The following is a 17,911-nucleotide window of genomic DNA, read 5'->3' on the forward strand; positions in this document are numbered from 1 at the left end:
CCTATATTTTCCATCAAAAAAAAAAAAAAAAAAAAAAATAATTTAGAAAATTCCCATCAATAGGGATTATAAGATAAGAGTATCACGTGAATGGGCGATTATTGCGGCTCACTATTGTTAATTGTTACTTATTTGTCATGATTATTATTAAATTAATTTAATTTATTATTATTAAGGTAGCAATTAGCATAAAGCAGAAAAGAGAAGCCTGTTACTTGCTGTTTGGTCCGACAAAATCTGAATTTCGGGGATTAATTTGGCGCAGTACTCAATAAGTACTCAATTAACGCAATTAATCATTCCCATACATCCCTAATATTATATTATTTATTTCTTAATTTGCATTCTATTACAAATTTATTCATATTTAATATAATGACTTCAGTTCGATCTACGAATCAACACTTTTAATCTAGTCCGACATGAGCTTATTATGCCTCTCTTGTGATTAATTTGTGCATTAAAGCGAGATTTATCCGATACACATTTATAACTGCATTTACGTGCAAGCACGAAAAAAAGAAAAAAAAAGAATACAATAAAATAAATAAAGTTGTGAAAATAAGTATACCATGATTAGTGGCCATTTATAAATAAATGAGTCATGAGGCATGTCCAATATAATACGTATTGTATTCCCCTTCAACAAAGGACTATAATTAATTAATTAATGATTCTCTTTCCGAATTAAGACATGGTTAAGAATGTTAGATTAGCATGTGATTAGTATCTAATTAATCATCATTTTAATATCAAAATATCGGTTTTTTCGGTTGGTAGTTGATTTGTTGACCAAAATTAGGACCCAAAAGTCGTAAAGTCCGGACCCACCAACACTCCTTTTCCAACATCTTCAAAAGAACATTAAAAATGCTAATCTCATTTACTTCTTGTTTCTCTCTAAGCAAAAACTAATTTTGTCACTTAAAACTAATTTTATCTATGTAGCACAAACACAGGAAATAACATTATCCAAAAATAGAGATAGAGGAATTTTGTGTATAACTTATTTTTATATATTTCCATACAAATATATGCACAATATATATTATTATTACCATTAATTTTGCAACTGATTATTAAATCATATAAATAATTAGGGAAGTAAACCACGATGGCACATAAAACGTCCGACAGATGTCTTTAGATGTCCAAAATGCTGATATAATAAGAAGTCGGAGTTTTCGTGCTAAGTAGTATATTGATGAGTAATCTCAAGAACTATTAGTCCGGCCAATATTAAGGGACTTGATTTACCTGATTCTTGAATCCATTGCTATTGGATTACATATATTGAAATCTTCAATACTTAAATTGCCTGAAAATCAAGATTATAAATTGAAATTACGTAGAGATTAATTAATTAAACAAACATAGAATTAATTCCGGCGTCAATCTTGGCCCTGCTTTCTTGATCAACTATATATCTAATTGCATGTGACCCTCCATTACTAGCTACCTACATCTTCTTCTTCTTCTTTTAAAAAAAAAAAAACTTAATTACCATCTTCTACCATAATTAATTAATTATCCTCTTATGTCTTACCACATTTATATAAACACACAAGTGAATTTAACTATATATTTAATTAATAATTGTCCACTAAGCACATACACACATAAGTGTATGTGTAATTATATGTAAATCTACAGTTATTAATAAGTTCATAATAATATTCATACTCCTTGTTAAAACTAATGAACAACGAACATAGTAGAATATTTTGTGTATATTCTTTGCAATAGAGGTATGAGTATTTATACACAAGAGAATAAAACTAAACAAGGAAAAACTAATGACAATAAAATCAAATCCCTAATTTACTTGCTGATCAAATCCTACAATTATGGTAGCCGTATATATTAATACCTAATAGTATCTCAAAATTATTGGTATCAATATGTTAACATCAATATATCTTAACACTCCTAATTAACTAATTAATTATGTATATATAATTAAAATGAAATAAATCCTATCTATAAGCCTAGCTACTTTATGTATGTAGTGTAGATAGAGGTAGTAGCTTCTTCGGATCTCTATAAATGGCACTCCACCCACCCACCTTTCTTCCTCACTTCCACTCAACTCATCAGTTAATTAATATATATCTCCAACATATACATACAGTGTACGTACGTACGATTATACACACAGAGAGATATACACAGTTTAAAATACGTATAAAAAAATGGCTCCAATGAAGCTTGAAAGAATGCTGAGCATGAAAGGCGGCAAAGATGAATCCAGCTACGTTAACAACTCTCAGGCCCAGGTTTCTTTTATTTTCTTCTCTTTCATTATTTTATTCTTTTAAATATATATTAATTGCTGATCTGTATGTATTTATGCACGTACGTGCTTTATTAATTAATTTAATTCTCAGGCGCAGCATGCTCGGTCGATGCTCCATCTTCTGACAGAAACCCTCGACGGCGTGCGGCTGAGCTCTCTGCCGGAGTACTCCCCCGCCAGCTTCGTGGTGGCGGACTTGGGCTGCTCCTGCGGGAGCAACACCATCCACATGGTTGACGTCATCATCAAGCACATGACCAAGCGCTACGAGGCGGCGGGGTTCGACTCTCCGCCGGAGTTCTCCGCCTTCTTCTCCGATCTTCCCTCCAACGACTTCAACACCCTCTTCCAGCTCCTCCCTCCCTACGGCGGCTCCAGCATGGAGGAGTGCCTCGCCTCCGACAGCCACCGCTCTTACTTCGTCGCCGGAGTTCCCGGCTCCTTCTACCGCCGCCTTTTTCCGGCGAAGTCCGTTGACGTGTTCTACTCTGCCTTTTCTTTGCACTGGCTATCGCAGGTTATTTATTATATTTTGAGATTAAATTTTGAACGGAATTTTTAATATAAATCTCGGATTCCACTAATTTACTAACATGTGCTAATTTTAAGGCTACGGGGTCTACTGAGTTTTCTTTTTCTTTATTTTTTCTTATAATTATTAGAATCATAATTATATTTTTATTTAGACTATCAACATGTTAGCCAATCATTCTATGTCATCCGATTTTCCTATTAAAACTGATTATTTGGTCTAAATTTGCACCCTTATATTTTTAGGGGAAATTATATGATACGCCTGGTGAATATAATTATAAAATAAATAAAAAAAGGACACATGTCAAGAAAATTACTGGGTGTAGCATCGTACTCCCTTTTTTTAGTTATCACGTTATAATTTTTTAACCAATTAGAGGCATCCACGTGTCATTACCAAAATTTGTTATCCAACTAGATTTAAACAATTTAATTATTTAATAAAATATATAATTGAATATTTATGTAGGTTCCTGAAGTGGTGTTAGACAAGAGATCAACGGCGTACAACAAGGGGAAGATATTCATCCACGGTGCAAATGAGAGCGCAGCGATTGCATACAAGAAGCAATTCCAGAGTGATCTGGCAGGATTCTTGAGATCAAGATCCAATGAGATGAAGCCAGGTGGATCCATGTTTTTGGTTTGCTTGGGTCGGACTTGTGTGGACCCCACCGACCAAGGTGGGGCCGGCCTTCTCTTTGGGACCCACTTTCAGGATGCTTGGGATGACCTTGTCCAGGAGGTACTCCTATTTATTATTATTATTATATTTATTATCAAGTAGGAAATACCTTAGAGAGATTTTGAATTATTTTTTGGAAACGGACAACTAATTTCTCCAATGATATATGTATATTATCGATTTTGGTCTACGATACGTTACATCTGATGAAGTATACTGGGTAATCACCGTTGATCTACATATACAAATAACTACTCAATAATTAAGCACACGCACACATCGATGTGTATATGTAAAATCAATGATGCAAGATTACCCGGACCGATATATTTCATTGAGTGTAGCATCTTGATTTTTTTCACTTAGACTTAATTAAGAATGTCTTTAATAACTCTAGAGCCAACACATGTGATAGATATGATGTCATCATGTCAAAGATTTTTTCAACAAGACATAATAATTAGGGCTTGTGGCGTTGGGTTGAAAATTCATTAAAAATCCGATTTTTTTTATATCAAAAACATTTAATTTCAATTTTAATAAATTAATCCGAATATATATATATATATATATATATATATATATATATATATATATATATATATATATATATATATATATATATATATATATATATTTAAAAAATTTGCAGGGGCTAATCACTAGCGAAAAGCGGGACAATTTCAATATCCCGGTGTACGCGCCGAGCCTGGAAGATTTCAAGGAGGTGGTTGAAGCCGACGGCTCATTCGCCATCAACAAGCTGGAAGTTTTCAAGGGTGGGAGCCCACTGGTGGTCAACCACCCAGAAGACGCGGCTGAGATCGGCCGAGCTCTGGCCAACAGCTGCCGCAGTGTCAGCGGCGTTCTGGTGGACGCGCACATAGGTGAAGATCTCAGCGATGAGCTTTTCTCCCGCGTGGCGAGCCGAGCCACGAGCCAAGCCAAGGAGCTGCTGGACCAGCTTCAGTTCTTTCACATTGTTGCTTCGCTTTCTTTGAGTTATTAGTATTATTATATATATTATAGTTGACACTCTAGCTAATTAGAAAAGTAAGGTGATGATGTCTAGTTTAATTTTTCTCTTTGTTAATTACTATGTGATCTTTTCACTTTCTCTTTGTATTTTATTTGTGCTATATATATATATATATTATGTTATTGACCTTTGATATAAAATTAATGTATGGAAGTTAGTTTTTGGCTTTTATATAAGTAAATACCTCTTCCGTTATTAATTAACTGTTGCTTTAGAGAATTTTTCTTGTTACATATTCAGTGTGAGTCCACTACATAAAAAAAAAAAAAAAAAAAAAAAAGAAGGAATTCCAATCAACTTTCTCTTTTGCCGGACGGAGCCTCAAACTAGAGTTTATGAGTAAAATGAATCCTTGTTCATACATAGGCTTCTCCGGTACAAAACGAGCAACACGACGTAAACCAAACCTCTAGAGAGTTATGTACGAATTTTCAAATTTAAGAGGGTCTACGTGTAATTTATCTTTTTTTTTTCTTTTTCAATTATTAAAAGTAGTTATGATTAGTTATAATGGAAAATTAGGGTTATAGAATACTTTATATATCATTATTCTTGATCTTCTACCATGATGCATGATTGCTTTTAAGTGCAGGCTTTGGTTTGGTATAAATTTTATTGATGAGTGAGAAAGATCTTTGGATTATTTGGACTATGTTGTGTCATATCCACGACAATATAATATATAATGCATGAAAAAAGCTGTTGAGATGGAGTAGTGTGCATGGTGGTGTAGCTTGTAGCTAGGGGTAACTTTTTTCTTTTTTTTTTTGATTTTTCTCCGACAATGGTTTCTTCCATCATCAACCGTTAAATTGTCTTCTCATGTAGGCTATTAATACTAATTAAATTATGGAACCTGATTTAGAAAATAAAGTTTTGAAGGGTTACTGTTTTTCAGTGCATGCGTATTATTATGTCGTTGGAGAAATTAGACTGAAAATAAACAACTTAGTTGGAAAAATTAGCATAAAAATATAAATGGAGATTTTGGATTGAAAATAGACATTTTAGATGAGAATAAGTTTTTTTTCGATGATGTTGTGGCGGAATTCAAGCGGTCGGCGGTCGAGTATACTGATAGAGAGAGGCGGAATATAATTAAGAGTGAAAGAAATGTCATTTTTTGAAGTGATCATGCGGAAATACAATTGTCCTGATTTGAAAGGGTATTAGTGTCAAAGGGTGTTTAACAAATTGATCACTCTAACAGTAGTTTACTCAATGCACATCAAATTAATTCCTTTAATTTGTCAAAAGAAAAAAAAGAAAAAGATTAATCATGTGGTGAAAGGATCAATATTAAAAGCAAATTGAAGTTTAAAAGTAGCACGCAGCACAAAATGGTAATACATAATTGATTTGGTTCTAATTATATATTGGTTAAAAGCAATCCAGGCCGTTCACCATCACCGCAGATCGATGAGCGGTCGATCGTCTGTGGTGAATCATGAATATTATGTGGCGGCAACACGAAAATGTCGGCCACTTCCGGTGATCTAAAGCGCACCTTCTTCTTTCTCATCATCGCGATATTCCCGTTTTCAGCAGCTAATTCATATGATAATGATACTTCCTCGTCACGATCACGAGACGACCTAGGCAACAGCTCCTCGTTGAGGTTGTCTCCATCAAACGACGGATGAATCCTTCTTGTCGATTGTTTCATTTGGGCTGCGTAAATTAGTATTTAATATATATTCTCCATAATTATTATTACATTTTTTTTATAATTATTAATAAATAATTAATTGTTCGTCTAGTTATATATAGTTTGGATTGAAATTAAACTAACCTGGTGAAGACAAAATCCAATCCTCAAGAGTTAATTGACGCGTACTTTCTACGTCGTCGTCGTTGTTGTTGTTGTTGTTGTAACTAGTTAGGTGATCGGCCTTGGTTTCTTGTGTGTAAATGTGGTGCAGGCCCGCTTCGAAATTCATGGCGACCCATAAGCTTCTAGGGTTCATGTTCATCGGTATCACCGATGATGATGATAATGATGATAATGATGACGTCATGATTGCCGCAATATTTTGGGGCGGCCCGTAGTTATCATGTTTTTTGTTTTGATGATCTGACGACAGCGATCTCTTGATGCGGCGATGACGCTTGAAACCGCCGCACAAGTTTCCGTTCATCATTTGATCAACTCTCTCAAGAATGAATCAAATCGAATCGAATGTGTATACGAACGTAGTAATTGAATTTAATCGAGGGTCGAATAAATTATATTAGGTTTAATTTAATTAAAATGTGTGGAAGTAGTGATGAGACTATAAAGGAGCTAGAAGACTCATGCATCTCTCTCAATAGCTAGCTGGACGAATATACAGAGGAAATTGTATTGTTATTGTTATCAGCAATGCATGCAGATAAATTATATTTTAATTTATTAATTTATAATATTATTGTATAATATATAGTTGAGTATGCACTATATATGCAATTAGAGTTAAATAACATCTATAGTAAAAGCCGTCGGCAATCTGCTCTATAAACCAGATCAAATTAAATATTAACGTTTGCATGTTATTATCTTTGTTTTGTTTGTTTGCTTCCGAAATTACTAGGATGTTTTTTTGTCTGAATTTACTAAAAACTACGTACGTGGCTCCGACGAGGTGGAGTCGTCCCTTTTTTTTATATAAAAACGAATCAACCGTATCGTAAAAAAAACACATTTATTGTCCCCGTGGACCTAGCTCGCACCGCCATTGGTACGTACGTACGTACACAAGTATTCTCTATCGGGAAAATTACTTTGATAACGACCGTGCACTTAATACGGAATGATATGAAACGTACAAGGCAAACTAATTAGATGTTGCACCGAGTTATTTATAGACGCGAGTGACTGTTAATCGTAGATCTATACATAATCACACGCACAACCATATATACTTCATTCACACAAGTCTATAATCTATATCCAAAAAAAAATAACGCTAATAACTAATCTGAAAATCAGAAGTTTTTTGAACATTTCCAAACAATCAACTATAACCTTTATTTCAATACAATGATATATATATATATATATATAACACCAATGAATTATTAATAAGTAATAATGATAAGGAGTTTTATGTTCTTTTATTATGTCTAATAATTAATTACATGCATAATTATATTGAAGAGAAGCATAAGCTAAATATGATAAAATTAAGTAGGAGGGGCATCCTATTAATTGATGTAGATTGGCTGCCGCTTTTACTCCTTCCGTTGTCATTCGATCCACCTCTGCCACCGCTGCTGCTACCACCCCCTGATCCTCCACCACCACCACCACCGCCACTACTGCCGCCACCTACGCCGACTCCTTTGCCTCCGCTGCCGCTACCACCGCTTGATCCACCTCCACTACTGCCACCACCACCTCCACCTCCTTTGCTTCCACCTCCTTTGCTTCCACCGCCGCTGCTTCGAGCAGCTGCGGAGGTAACGAGGAGAGAAATTATTGAAATCACGAATACGAACTTGACGAGGTGCTGCATGTCGATCGTTCTCGATTTAAAGGATATATAAATTAATTTGTTTAATTAATAAAGACACACCGCGGGATTCAGATATGGTTGTATACGAACTACGAAGGGCTTTGAGCTTTATTTATAGCATAAATAAATATAAACTAATTGTTAATTATGAAATCAAGAAAACTTCAGCTAACGCGTGGTTTCGTGATTATTGTTACTTGCACGTAGCAATTAATCAGTTGATGCTGGATCAACCTGTTTATATATATATAGTTATATTATTTTATATTAAACTTCTGTTTACATTGCAATATATATATATATATACATATATATATATATATATATATATAAACTTCTGTTTACATTGCAATATATAATTGAAATTCAATCTGTTAGTGTGATAGGTTTCCAGTGTTGCTGGAATTTCATTTTTGGCAAGGGTAAATTAATGGAAGACTGTCAAATTTCGATCTACAATAATTTAAAAAGAAATAAGCCTAATTCAGTAAAATATTTGATACCAATATTCAGTAAAATATTTGATACCAATTTTATGAGTCAAACAAGCCATAACATACAGCAAACCAATCAACCTTTAAAAAGAGAAAAATTTAAAAATAAATAAATCAAACATTGGTATCAAAAGTATCAACCATAAACTACACATTCAGTGGGCAGCAGATGGATTGGTCAACAGCTCAAGAGACTTCTTAAGAAAGTCAACCGCAACAGAAACTTCGTCAAACGCGAGCGCCCCAACCGCAAACCTAGCAGCCTTGTGCGCTTCAGCAATTTTCTCCGGCGGAGGCTGGTAACTGCTGTCGTACTCGTACTGCCTCGCCATCACTGGAGAAGCTTCCGGAACATTCCCATTCATCCCGGAAGAATTATACTGAGGAGCTGGAGCGTACGCAGCAGTGTTCGCCGGGGGCGATGAGTTGGCATAGGAAGAAGAAGAGCCATCGGAGCCTTGATAATAAGACGACGGGTAATGAGATGGAGCTGTGGGAAGGCCACTCTCTGTAAAGCTAGGGTAAGACTGTAAATTCGGATACGTGTACGACGGAGCATCGTGAGTGGGGTAGTGCTGGGTGAAGTGCTGCTGTGGTGGCGGCTGCTGATGTGGCGGATGGTAGATAGATTGTTCGGTTGGAGGTGGTGGCGGTGGTGGTGGTGGTGGTTGATGAAAGTTGTTGTCGGGTTGGTAATTGTCTGTTGGAAAATGAGGAGGCGGAGAAATGCTCGAAGAAGGGGATAGTGTAATATTCGATGGCTGTCTTGATAAATTTGTGGGATGCTGAAAATTATTATTTTCTTGATCGTATGTCTGCGTTTGTGATGAATCTGAAGGTGGTGCAGTTCTTGCAGCAGGATCTACTCTCATTGGATCAAGTTCCTGTTAAGAGTTATCCAAACTGTGAGAAAAATACACGATCGATCTTTTTATAACGAGTATTTAAGCGAATAAATTAGAGGGTAAAAGATGATGTACATATTCGCCGCCAGATGTACTTGATAGAACTGATAGATCTTCCTCTCCACCTGGAGGGCCTGGCATAGGCTTTCTCCCTTCTTTTACAGCCTTCCTTATATCTGCTGCTTTCCATACCGCGTACTTTTGTTTCTCCTCGAGCTGTAATAGGGGTGATTTAAGAATTAAGGAAAAATAATAAATATGTCGTGTAGTGAGTAAATTAAACAATCCTCACGTCGGGCTGAAGTTGACCAAACTGATTCAGGATTTCGAAGAAGATGCTTGCAGCATAGAAAGTTTTTGCGGTATTTCTGCAACAAGCAAAGGTAGCACCTCGATGATTAAGAGCCAAGCAATATACTTATTAGAACTACCATCAATTTGCAAGCACCCGACGAAGTATGACTAATGTGGTACTGAATTGTAGGATTGGAAAAATAAAGACTACGCTCGTGGAATGTAATACACTACCAAAATGATTGTGAGTTTCGAAAACCATCTTCAGGAGAGACAGGTGTACACACATTAGCTCAAATAGAAAACATAAATCAAGTTGAAAATTTAGAGACTTGAATTCTCCAAAAGAAAAGAGAGTCAGAAAACTCAAAAACAAACTACATCATACTGTCCTATGTTGATGCAACTTCCCATATATATATATCGTATATCCATATATAACTCCAGCCAGTAAATCGCAAAACTATTGACACATATATGACTCAAACGACAAGCAGTCAAAATATTCAGGTATTAGTGAAGGGCTAGCTCTGTGAAGAATCAGTAAACGAGAAAAAAAGCATCTGCTTTATGCCACCAACATGAGTCACTTTTTGCCCAGCCAAAAATACTTCAATATAGGATGGATTCTCTCAAAAACACCATAGTACCCAAATATTATGAAGGAAGGAAAACCTATATCTAATCTAGTTCATATGTAAAGGCCTCGTTATTTATAGTCGTTCATTTAAAGATTGATATCTCCTGAAATTTTATAGATCTAAAACTTACTAAATTTCTATAACTGTTACTAGATACTCCTAATGCAGCTGAAATTTTATATATGTCTCATATCATAGCATGGTTGATTAGACACTATACGTAAACCCGATTGAGCAAGGAAATAAGATGAATCCCATTAATTTCCATGACAAGAAACGGAAAAAAATTGTCGGGTGCTATGACTAACTAAAAAGGTGCAAGGAAGTATTCGTACAAATCGGCTCGCCCTGCTCTATCTTGCTTGTCTGCCCTTGCAAAGACATTCGAAGCAAATCCTTCAACGTGTAGATGATCATCAGGTCCCAACTTCAGCGACTTCTTATCCTGCAAAGAAAACACGAACAGGGTAAAACAGCAGAGTGTTATCATATCAACTAAACCATGAACATAACATGTGGACAATCCTCTCTCTAGGCATTACATATGCTATGTACAATAACTGGATTTCCAAAAACGATTAAATTTACTTCAATTGCACAGTAAACGTTGCTCGCAATAATGGAATTAAATCATATAAAAAAAAAAAAAAAAAAAAAAAAAAAAAAGGAAAAACCTTTTCGAGCTGTTTCATGAGGGAAACAAGGAGGGCGTTGGTGGTCTTAGTACGATCGCTCTGAGGAATCTTCAACCCTCGTTCCATCGCGTAAAGCCGACCTGATCACAAAAATTATTGAATTAAAAAACAAAAATCAACAGAGAAGGAGCTGTAAAAATCATGAAATTCTATCGAAATCCCCTTTCTTCCAATTTTGTAGTATAATTGAATAATTTAGTAGAAGGAAACGAGAGAGATTACAGTAATAGGCAACGAGGGGTTCGTGTTTCTGCAACTCATCGGCTCGCTGAAGGTATGGCAGAAGCAGCTTCGCCGGTTCATTCTCCGTCGCCATTATCGCGCTAGTTCAAAATCTCAGAGGTCGAAATTGATTTTTTTTTACCTGTAAGATTCTCGACGCCGTTCACAAATATTTTATTTTCCGTTCCTCTTTTTTTTTTTTTGGTTCCCCTCTACTGTTAGGGGTGTATTGTAACTTATAACTTATAAGTGTGCTAAAGTGCAAACTATTTTCTTCCTTGTTGGAATTAAACTCTAGTATTTGATATATTTTTTTTTAATAACCTAAATACTAGTTAATTCTTTTGTTAATTCATAATTTGCAATATTTTAATTTTAATTGGTTTTTTTTTTTTTTTTTGCCAATGTAGAAACTTAACTAGTAAGAATACCAAATTTTAGCGTAATTAGCTTTTGACCCCCAATCTCCAAACAATTGACACGTTTTACCCATGATTAAGATTTAAGCAACCATTAAGCAATTGTACCTGCTAATCATTTACCCAAAATAACAAAATAACAAGACACTAATGCAACCCTGAATTCACTCTGCTCTTCAAACAAGTCCAAGTACACATCCTTCTACTAACAACTAAACAACAAATTCATAGGTCTTTAAACCAAAAAAAGAAAAAAACAATTTTAAGGTGTACTAGGAAGTGGCTCGGTCCCGGAAATATGGGAAGCTGCATCCTCTTTCGATATGGCTACGTAGTTCACCGGGGCAGCTGGCCTGCTACTGTCTCTCCTCCCGTCTCTATTAATGGATCTCGATCCGTTTTGATGGGCATTAAGAGAGAGCCTTCTGCTTGCAGCTCCATTTGCACCTCCTCCGTTGGTTCGCGGGCCCACCACTTTCTTGGTACTTGGCTGTCGGGCCGGGCTTGGCGTTGCGCCAAAGATGGATTCTTGCTCTTTATTTACTTGCTCATGGAACTTTTTCTGGTCCTGTAAATAGCAAAAACAAAAAAAATTGAGTTGAGTGGTGTTTTAAGTAAATGAGTGAATAATAAGATTATGGGACGAAAATGTTTTATATCTTTACCCTCATTCTCCTCTTCTCCTCTTCTCTGTCCTGTCTGAGCATTGCGTACTCGTCTAGCATGGCAAGTAGGGGAACTCCGTCGTACGTGAATGTTATGCCACGCTCTTGCTCCCAAACACGGGTTTTGGCAACTAAGCTGTCTACTAGAGCTGCAACATTAGAACGAGTTCAGAATTTTATTGCGCAACTTGGGGAGTTCTTTTTTTTTTTTCCGGAGAGTAGATTAATAAAAGCAACCGAAAAAAATGAGATCCAATAACAACAAATACATAAACAGAACCGGAATAAGAGAAAATTACTAGTCAATATTCAGCTGTCTCTTCTTCATTAGTAATGGTAAATTGGTAATATTGTAATTTCCCTATTTTAGTAGAAACGGGTGCACATCTTTCCCGATGCAATGATACTAGTTTGGTTTTTATGTTCAAAAGAATGGATGCAAGATCGATTTGGCAAAAGGATCGTGATATTAGAAATTGTGATGGTAGACAGTACATTACAGTTCGACAAATACCTGGAATTTTATTGACCAGGACTCGTGCCTTTTCTGCTCTCTTCAGATTCAAATGTGCACCTCTGCTAGCATTGTACCTATTCTCGTCCTGTTTCACCAGTGAAATTCTTCATCTAACTTTCAAATTTAATAAAGAGACGGAAAATCCTAAGATCCAAAGACGAGATGCCAAGATATATATAGCTGTAGATAGGGCTCTCTATATTTGCACAACCAAATGTGTGACTGAGTCAAAGAGAAAAGAGAGGAATTAATTACCCTATTGTAGTCATCAAGCCAACTTTCTTCTTCACAAGCTGACATCCATTTCTCAACCTTATCCAATATATCCTTCCTGCTTAGAGCCTCTTCCTTTGCTTTGACTATCTGATTGTCCATGTCGGACAACAACTCAGTAGGTTCGACATTTCCTGAGTCAATGAGTGACAAGATTTTTTCCCGGGCTGCCTCGGTGTCAATCTCTACGTGTGCATGAGCAAAGATCTCCTCGAGCTCAGATTGCTTCTTAAATGCAATTTCCTTCATTCTGCTAGCTTTTAGCTGATCAAGTCTCTCAACTTCCACTTCAGCCTTTAAAAAAGTATGAACCGTCACTGGATGATTGTATTTGGAAATGCAAATTTAACATTTAAGTAAACACCTACCTGCTCAATGAGATCTGAAGCAAGAGCCCCAGGAATTGTAACTTCGTCCACTGAAGCTGAGATATTACACGTAAAATGATCGAATAGGCTACGTTCTTCTGGGGGGGTGTCCATCAAATTCCAAAGGTCAATTAGCTGAGTTGCCAATTCTTGAAGCTGTAGAAAGACACAAGTCAAAAGTTTTGAGTTAATCTGGGTATGGTACACTTTTTTGGTATAAAGACACTTTTTCATATAAAGACGCGAGTTTTTTGTAGAAAAACACGAGTCAAAAGTGTTGAGCTACCTTTTGTAATCTCTGCTTCTTGTCTTCCTTCAATGCCAATACAGTCTTGACCAGCCTCGATAGTGTGTCATTGCTGATGCTTTTTGACTGTACACCAGTCGAATCGTTTAGGCTCGGATGCACTTCTGTCACAGTTGTGAAGAAATCCATTCCAAGGACGGCACAAATATCATGAACTGTGCTGACAAATTCAAGAACCTTGTGCAACCTGTCACTCTGGAAAATAATGAAAAACAAACCAAGAAGAGTTTAGTGCTTACAGAAACAGTCTACAAGCATCTCACAACTGAGAAATGATAAGTTAAAGTCCTCACCTTCTCTTTCTGAAGGTCTTGGAGCTGGGCATGAAATTCATCCAATTTCTTCATGGATAGATCCGTCTCGTCTACTGCTGGGCTCTCGACCTGGTCACTCGTTCCAGCAATCTCTGCACATATCTTCTGTATTTGTGACTGAACGTCAAAAAACTCTTTTATCCTCTCCTCCTTCTGTTTCCAAAGTTTTTCCAGTGCAGGAGCTATAGCTAAAAGCTGCTCCTTGATTGTTCCTGATGTCTTCTCGGGCTGCGAAAGAAACCGAAGAGAATACCATAATTTTACTAATTGAGCATAAATTAGTTATACTTAATTCCTCGGATTATTATCATTTCTAGGTTTCTGCACAATGTCATATTAGCCTTTTAACATATACTCGAACACTTATCGCTTACAATTCCAACATAAGTCTTCTCTCCAAGAGCTGATAGAAGGTTGGTGAGTTCAACTCTTGCATCTGCCAATGTCTGAAGAAGATGTGCTCTAGATTTGACAGCCAGGTCAACCTTTCTCCTGTAAACATCCAAGCACTCCTGCTCTAGCTGAAGAAGCATATTGTCCCGTTCCTCGTCAGTTTCACCAACTTCATCCCAAATTTGCTGCATTCAAGGAAATGATTTATTTCTGTCAGTACGAACGCAACTCTTTCAGGTCGACTGAAACAGATAGCATAAAAAATTGGAAGTCATGGTGCCAGAAGATTGCCTGCAGCTGCTGCAGTAAAGATCCACAGCTAATTTGTCCCACGACAGGGTTTTCAGCGTCTAATGCCGCCATTTGACTATGAGTCAAAGCAAACCTGAGAAAATATATGTTACTACGCAAACATGAATTTGTAGTCCTAGTGAAGATCAAGGCATGCCATTTTATCGTGTGACAATGTAATATCAAAGCGCATTACCAGACAGAACTCAATCACATATGGTTAATGAACAGCATAAGCAACAAGGACGCATTAAGTAAAGTATCCGTTAAAGGAAGCCTAAGACAGCCTACTATAATCTGTTCTAATCTTCTATACCTAATTTTAAACAAATTATAAGAATTTTCAAACACGAGCAACACCTTCACGCACTTCAGATTCTCGATTTAAATTCCTTCACCTAACAGTCAAGGATCCAGCAAAAAATCCCAAACTGGTATGCATTTCGAAGAAAATTCCAAATTTCACCGAACCAGAAACAACACTCTGGAACTTAATTACACCGAGACAAATGCCGGTCAGCTTTTCCTAGGCACCGCCACAAAATATGGCAAAAACAGAATCTACGGAAAAAGATTCCTCCAGAAATTAAAAAAAAAAAAAAAAAAAAAAAAAAAACAAAAACAACATCCTCCATACGAGTAATGTACAGTAAATCCAGAAGCACCACCACAAACTACATTCAACACACATAAAATGTAAAAATCCACTTCAAAAAAACCTAGATCTCTCAATAAAACCACTTCCCTCGAATCAGAGAAAGCAGTTGCAGAAACAGTAAGTAATCACTTAATACTAAACAAGCATTCTCAATTTATCAGCAAAAAAAAAAAAAAAAACAACAGGATGCAGTAGAGAAAAATGAAACCGGATCGTACTCAGATCTAAGGTGTTCTTCCTTCGCTGCTGGAGAGAGAGAGAGAGAGAGTTTCTCTGTGACGAAAGTACAGTGAGAGTGTAGAAGTGTGGAAGGAAAGGACAAAAGAAAAAGATTTATATATTCAGAAAAATAAAAATAAAAAGTTATGGGAGGTAAATTGTGGGGCCAATATAATAATATAATATTATCTGTCGTGAAAAAGCTGAAGATTTTTGCTGTGGATTATTGCCCGTGATTGTGGGGTAATTTACGGGGCATGACACTGAGGGAGTATAGGAAAAGACTTGTTTACCCTTCTTACTGTTCAACGGTCTATCCCTGAAACTGGACTGGGAGCGGAAAATATGTTGGTCTGACCGGTCAACGTCAATGCAAGTCTGTTTCGGTAACTATATATATGGCTTTGGACTGTTTCATTTTCTGTGTCTTAAAATACATTGTCTCTAATCAATTATCAGTTACTTAATTTAATATATAGTTTGCAAATTGCAATATAATTGCTCGTTTGGTTAACTATATCGAAATAGTTTGGAGTAGATAAGCATAAGATTGTATTAATTCTCTACACATTAATCAATTGTTTAGTTAATAAGATGTTCAGTTCATTAGATTAGATTGTGTATTAAATTTGTTAAATTATAGTATTATATGAACTTGTCTATAAGACCTTTCGGCTTTCATTTAATAAAATTAATATGTAGTTTGAAGGATAAATAATATTTTACATATTTAATCACGTCCTATTAATAATATCAGTTAAAGTGGTGCTACTAATTTAGTAAAATTAGCATTTAATAGTGGATCTTGAATCGAGTTTGAAAATGTGTGAATTTTGTTAACCAAACATCTCATACTATTTCTTCAATAAAATCTTACAGCACTAACCAAACGAGCTCTAAATATATTGATTGATAGAAAATTTAAAGATCAAAATGGAGCTACATTTAGATATTTTTTAAATCAACAAAAGTTTTAGATTTTGAAATTTCTCCTAAAAAAACTCTAATAATACATACGAGTGGAGATCGAAGGATCGTATCGTAATTAGCACTTTAGAAGAAGAAAAAATATATATTTTTTAACAGTGAAAAACTAATCCTAATAGAAAATTGAAAATCGGAAATCTTTACATCGGAACTGGCAGAAATTAAAAATTCTATAACTATAAAATTAATATTATTAATGTATTTTAAAAAATGAATATTCAAAATTTGATAATAAGAGGATTATTTTAAACAAATAATTAAATATAGGGATTTAAATGCAATAAACTTTTGTAGAAAGTCGCTACTACTTCAATTGATTATTAAGCCCTTTTATGGCTGCAAGCGTGGAACCATATTTAGCGCGTTTTAAAACTAATAAATCATCAATTCATACGCCGCTTTACTTCATTAAATAATAATCATTTAATTAGGGAACGGAGCTCTAGAAATTCAATTGCATATCAAACCTTTTGTCTATTTATTTATATTTTAATAAAGGGACTGAATAAACATAAATAATTTAATAATAGTATTAGTGAAATTTTTGTAGCTTTATCCAAAATTTCCTCCCTTTTTCACTTAAAATAATAAAACGCGTCATTAGTAATTACTAATCAACATCTTTAGATGTTACACTAGTGAAATATTGAGTAGTTATTTGTATACATTTATAATGTATGATTATTCGATATACTTTATAAGATGTAGCATTTCATAGACAGCTGAAAGTTCACTATTTATGTCGGGATTGAAAAGAGGGGCATATAAGTAAATTGAGCTAGAATGGAAGGGGGAGATTGGAATATGAAAAGACAAATATATTTATATCTTCATCATGATGGATGCATAGGGATAGATATATTAATTAAATACATTAATTAATTTGGATGAGTTGTTGGGCAAAAGAAGATTTTGGGGGGCAAAAGTCCCAATCATTGCCAGATTGCCATTGCCAATCAACTTATAATATAATACTTTAATCTCTTTTTCTAACTTAAAGCCCATAAATAAAATAAAATAAAATTGGAAATTTAAATGTTTGAAAGACATTATCCATTTAAGAGAAAATGACTTTTCTGAATTTATAATATTATGTTTGGTATAATGTTTTATATTTAAAAAAAAATAATATGAATGGATATAGTGTATAGTCTATAGTTGAGAAAATGGGCTGAGGTCATACTTATGTAATGGGGTTTGG

At 35.2% G+C, this 17,911-nt stretch overlaps 3 protein-coding genes across 5 annotated transcripts; 1 reads left to right on the forward strand and 2 right to left on the reverse strand.

The window, feature by feature from the left end:
* Positions 1-2,016: 2,016 nt before the first annotated feature.
* On the forward strand, positions 2,017-4,727 carry IAMT1 (IAA carboxylmethyltransferase 1). The gene is made up of 4 exons (XM_012993940.2): positions 2,017-2,276; positions 2,388-2,813; positions 3,300-3,575; positions 4,168-4,727. The coding sequence occupies exons 1-4, from the start codon at positions 2,193-2,195 to the stop codon at positions 4,522-4,524; spliced, it is 1,143 nt and encodes a 380-aa protein (XP_012849394.2). The 5' UTR covers positions 2,017-2,192; the 3' UTR covers positions 4,525-4,727.
* Positions 4,728-8,510: 3,783 nt separating this feature from the next.
* On the reverse strand, positions 8,511-11,562 carry EXT-LIKE (hydroxyproline-rich glycoprotein family protein). The gene is made up of 6 exons (XM_012993813.2): positions 11,300-11,562; positions 11,057-11,157; positions 10,718-10,827; positions 9,740-9,815; positions 9,523-9,663; positions 8,511-9,426 (listed from the first exon to the last, which is right to left on the reverse strand). Exons 1-6 carry the CDS (start codon positions 11,391-11,393, stop codon positions 8,698-8,700), a joined length of 1,251 nt encoding a protein of 416 aa, XP_012849267.2. The 5' UTR covers positions 11,394-11,562; the 3' UTR covers positions 8,511-8,697.
* Positions 11,563-11,866: 304 nt separating this feature from the next.
* Positions 11,867-15,968, reverse strand: LOC105968868 (65-kDa microtubule-associated protein 1). Of its 3 annotated transcripts, none has more exons than XM_012993552.2 (10): positions 15,723-15,968; positions 14,847-14,940; positions 14,537-14,740; positions 14,142-14,390; positions 13,828-14,043; positions 13,542-13,697; positions 13,156-13,467; positions 12,898-12,985; positions 12,384-12,532; positions 11,867-12,286 (listed from the first exon to the last, which is right to left on the reverse strand). In XM_012993552.2, exons 2-10 carry the CDS (start codon positions 14,916-14,918, stop codon positions 11,981-11,983), a joined length of 1,752 nt encoding a protein of 583 aa, XP_012849006.1. In that variant the 5' UTR covers positions 14,919-14,940; positions 15,723-15,968; the 3' UTR covers positions 11,867-11,980. The 3 variants fall into 3 exon arrangements, with proteins under 3 accessions (XP_012849006.1, XP_088683675.1, XP_088683676.1); XM_088827549.1 differs by having other exon boundaries at positions 15,713-15,891; XM_088827550.1 differs by having other exon boundaries at positions 15,207-15,723.
* Between the last annotated feature and the right edge of the window lie 1,943 nt (positions 15,969-17,911).

The sequence above is a fragment of the Erythranthe guttata genome, chromosome 13 (assembly GCF_056151865.1).
Source record: "Erythranthe guttata isolate IM_541 chromosome 13, IM_541, whole genome shotgun sequence".
NCBI lineage: Eukaryota > Viridiplantae > Streptophyta > Magnoliopsida > Lamiales > Phrymaceae > Erythranthe > Erythranthe guttata.

Excerpts from the sequence above, each read along its gene's own strand:
- EXT-LIKE (XM_012993813.2), bottom strand. The coding sequence starts at position 11,393 with ATGGCGACGGAGAATGAACCGGCGAAGCTGCTTCTGCCATACCTTCAG. Across the intron at positions 11,158-11,299 it reads ACCCCTCGTTGCCTATTACT|GTCGGCTTTACGCGATGGAA; the intron begins GTAATCTCTCTC and ends TTTTGTGATCAG. Across the intron at positions 9,427-9,522 it reads GTACATCTGGCGGCGAATAT|GAACTTGATCCAATGAGAGT; the intron begins GTACATCATCTT and ends AACTCTTAACAG.
- LOC105968868 (XM_012993552.2), bottom strand. The coding sequence starts at position 14,918 with ATGGCGGCATTAGACGCTGAAAACCCTGTCGTGGGACAAATTAGCTGT. Across the intron at positions 14,741-14,846 it reads CTTTACTGCAGCAGCTGCAG|CAAATTTGGGATGAAGTTGG; the intron begins GCAATCTTCTGG and ends CCTTGAATGCAG. Across the intron at positions 12,533-12,897 it reads CCTGGTCAATAAAATTCCAG|CTCTAGTAGACAGCTTAGTT; the intron begins GTATTTGTCGAA and ends CTAATGTTGCAG.
- IAMT1 (XM_012993940.2), top strand. The coding sequence starts at position 2,193 with ATGGCTCCAATGAAGCTTGAAAGAATGCTGAGCATGAAAGGCGGCAAA. Across the intron at positions 2,277-2,387 it reads TTAACAACTCTCAGGCCCAG|GCGCAGCATGCTCGGTCGAT; the intron begins GTTTCTTTTATT and ends TTTAATTCTCAG. Across the intron at positions 3,576-4,167 it reads GGGATGACCTTGTCCAGGAG|GGGCTAATCACTAGCGAAAA; the intron begins GTACTCCTATTT and ends AAAAATTTGCAG.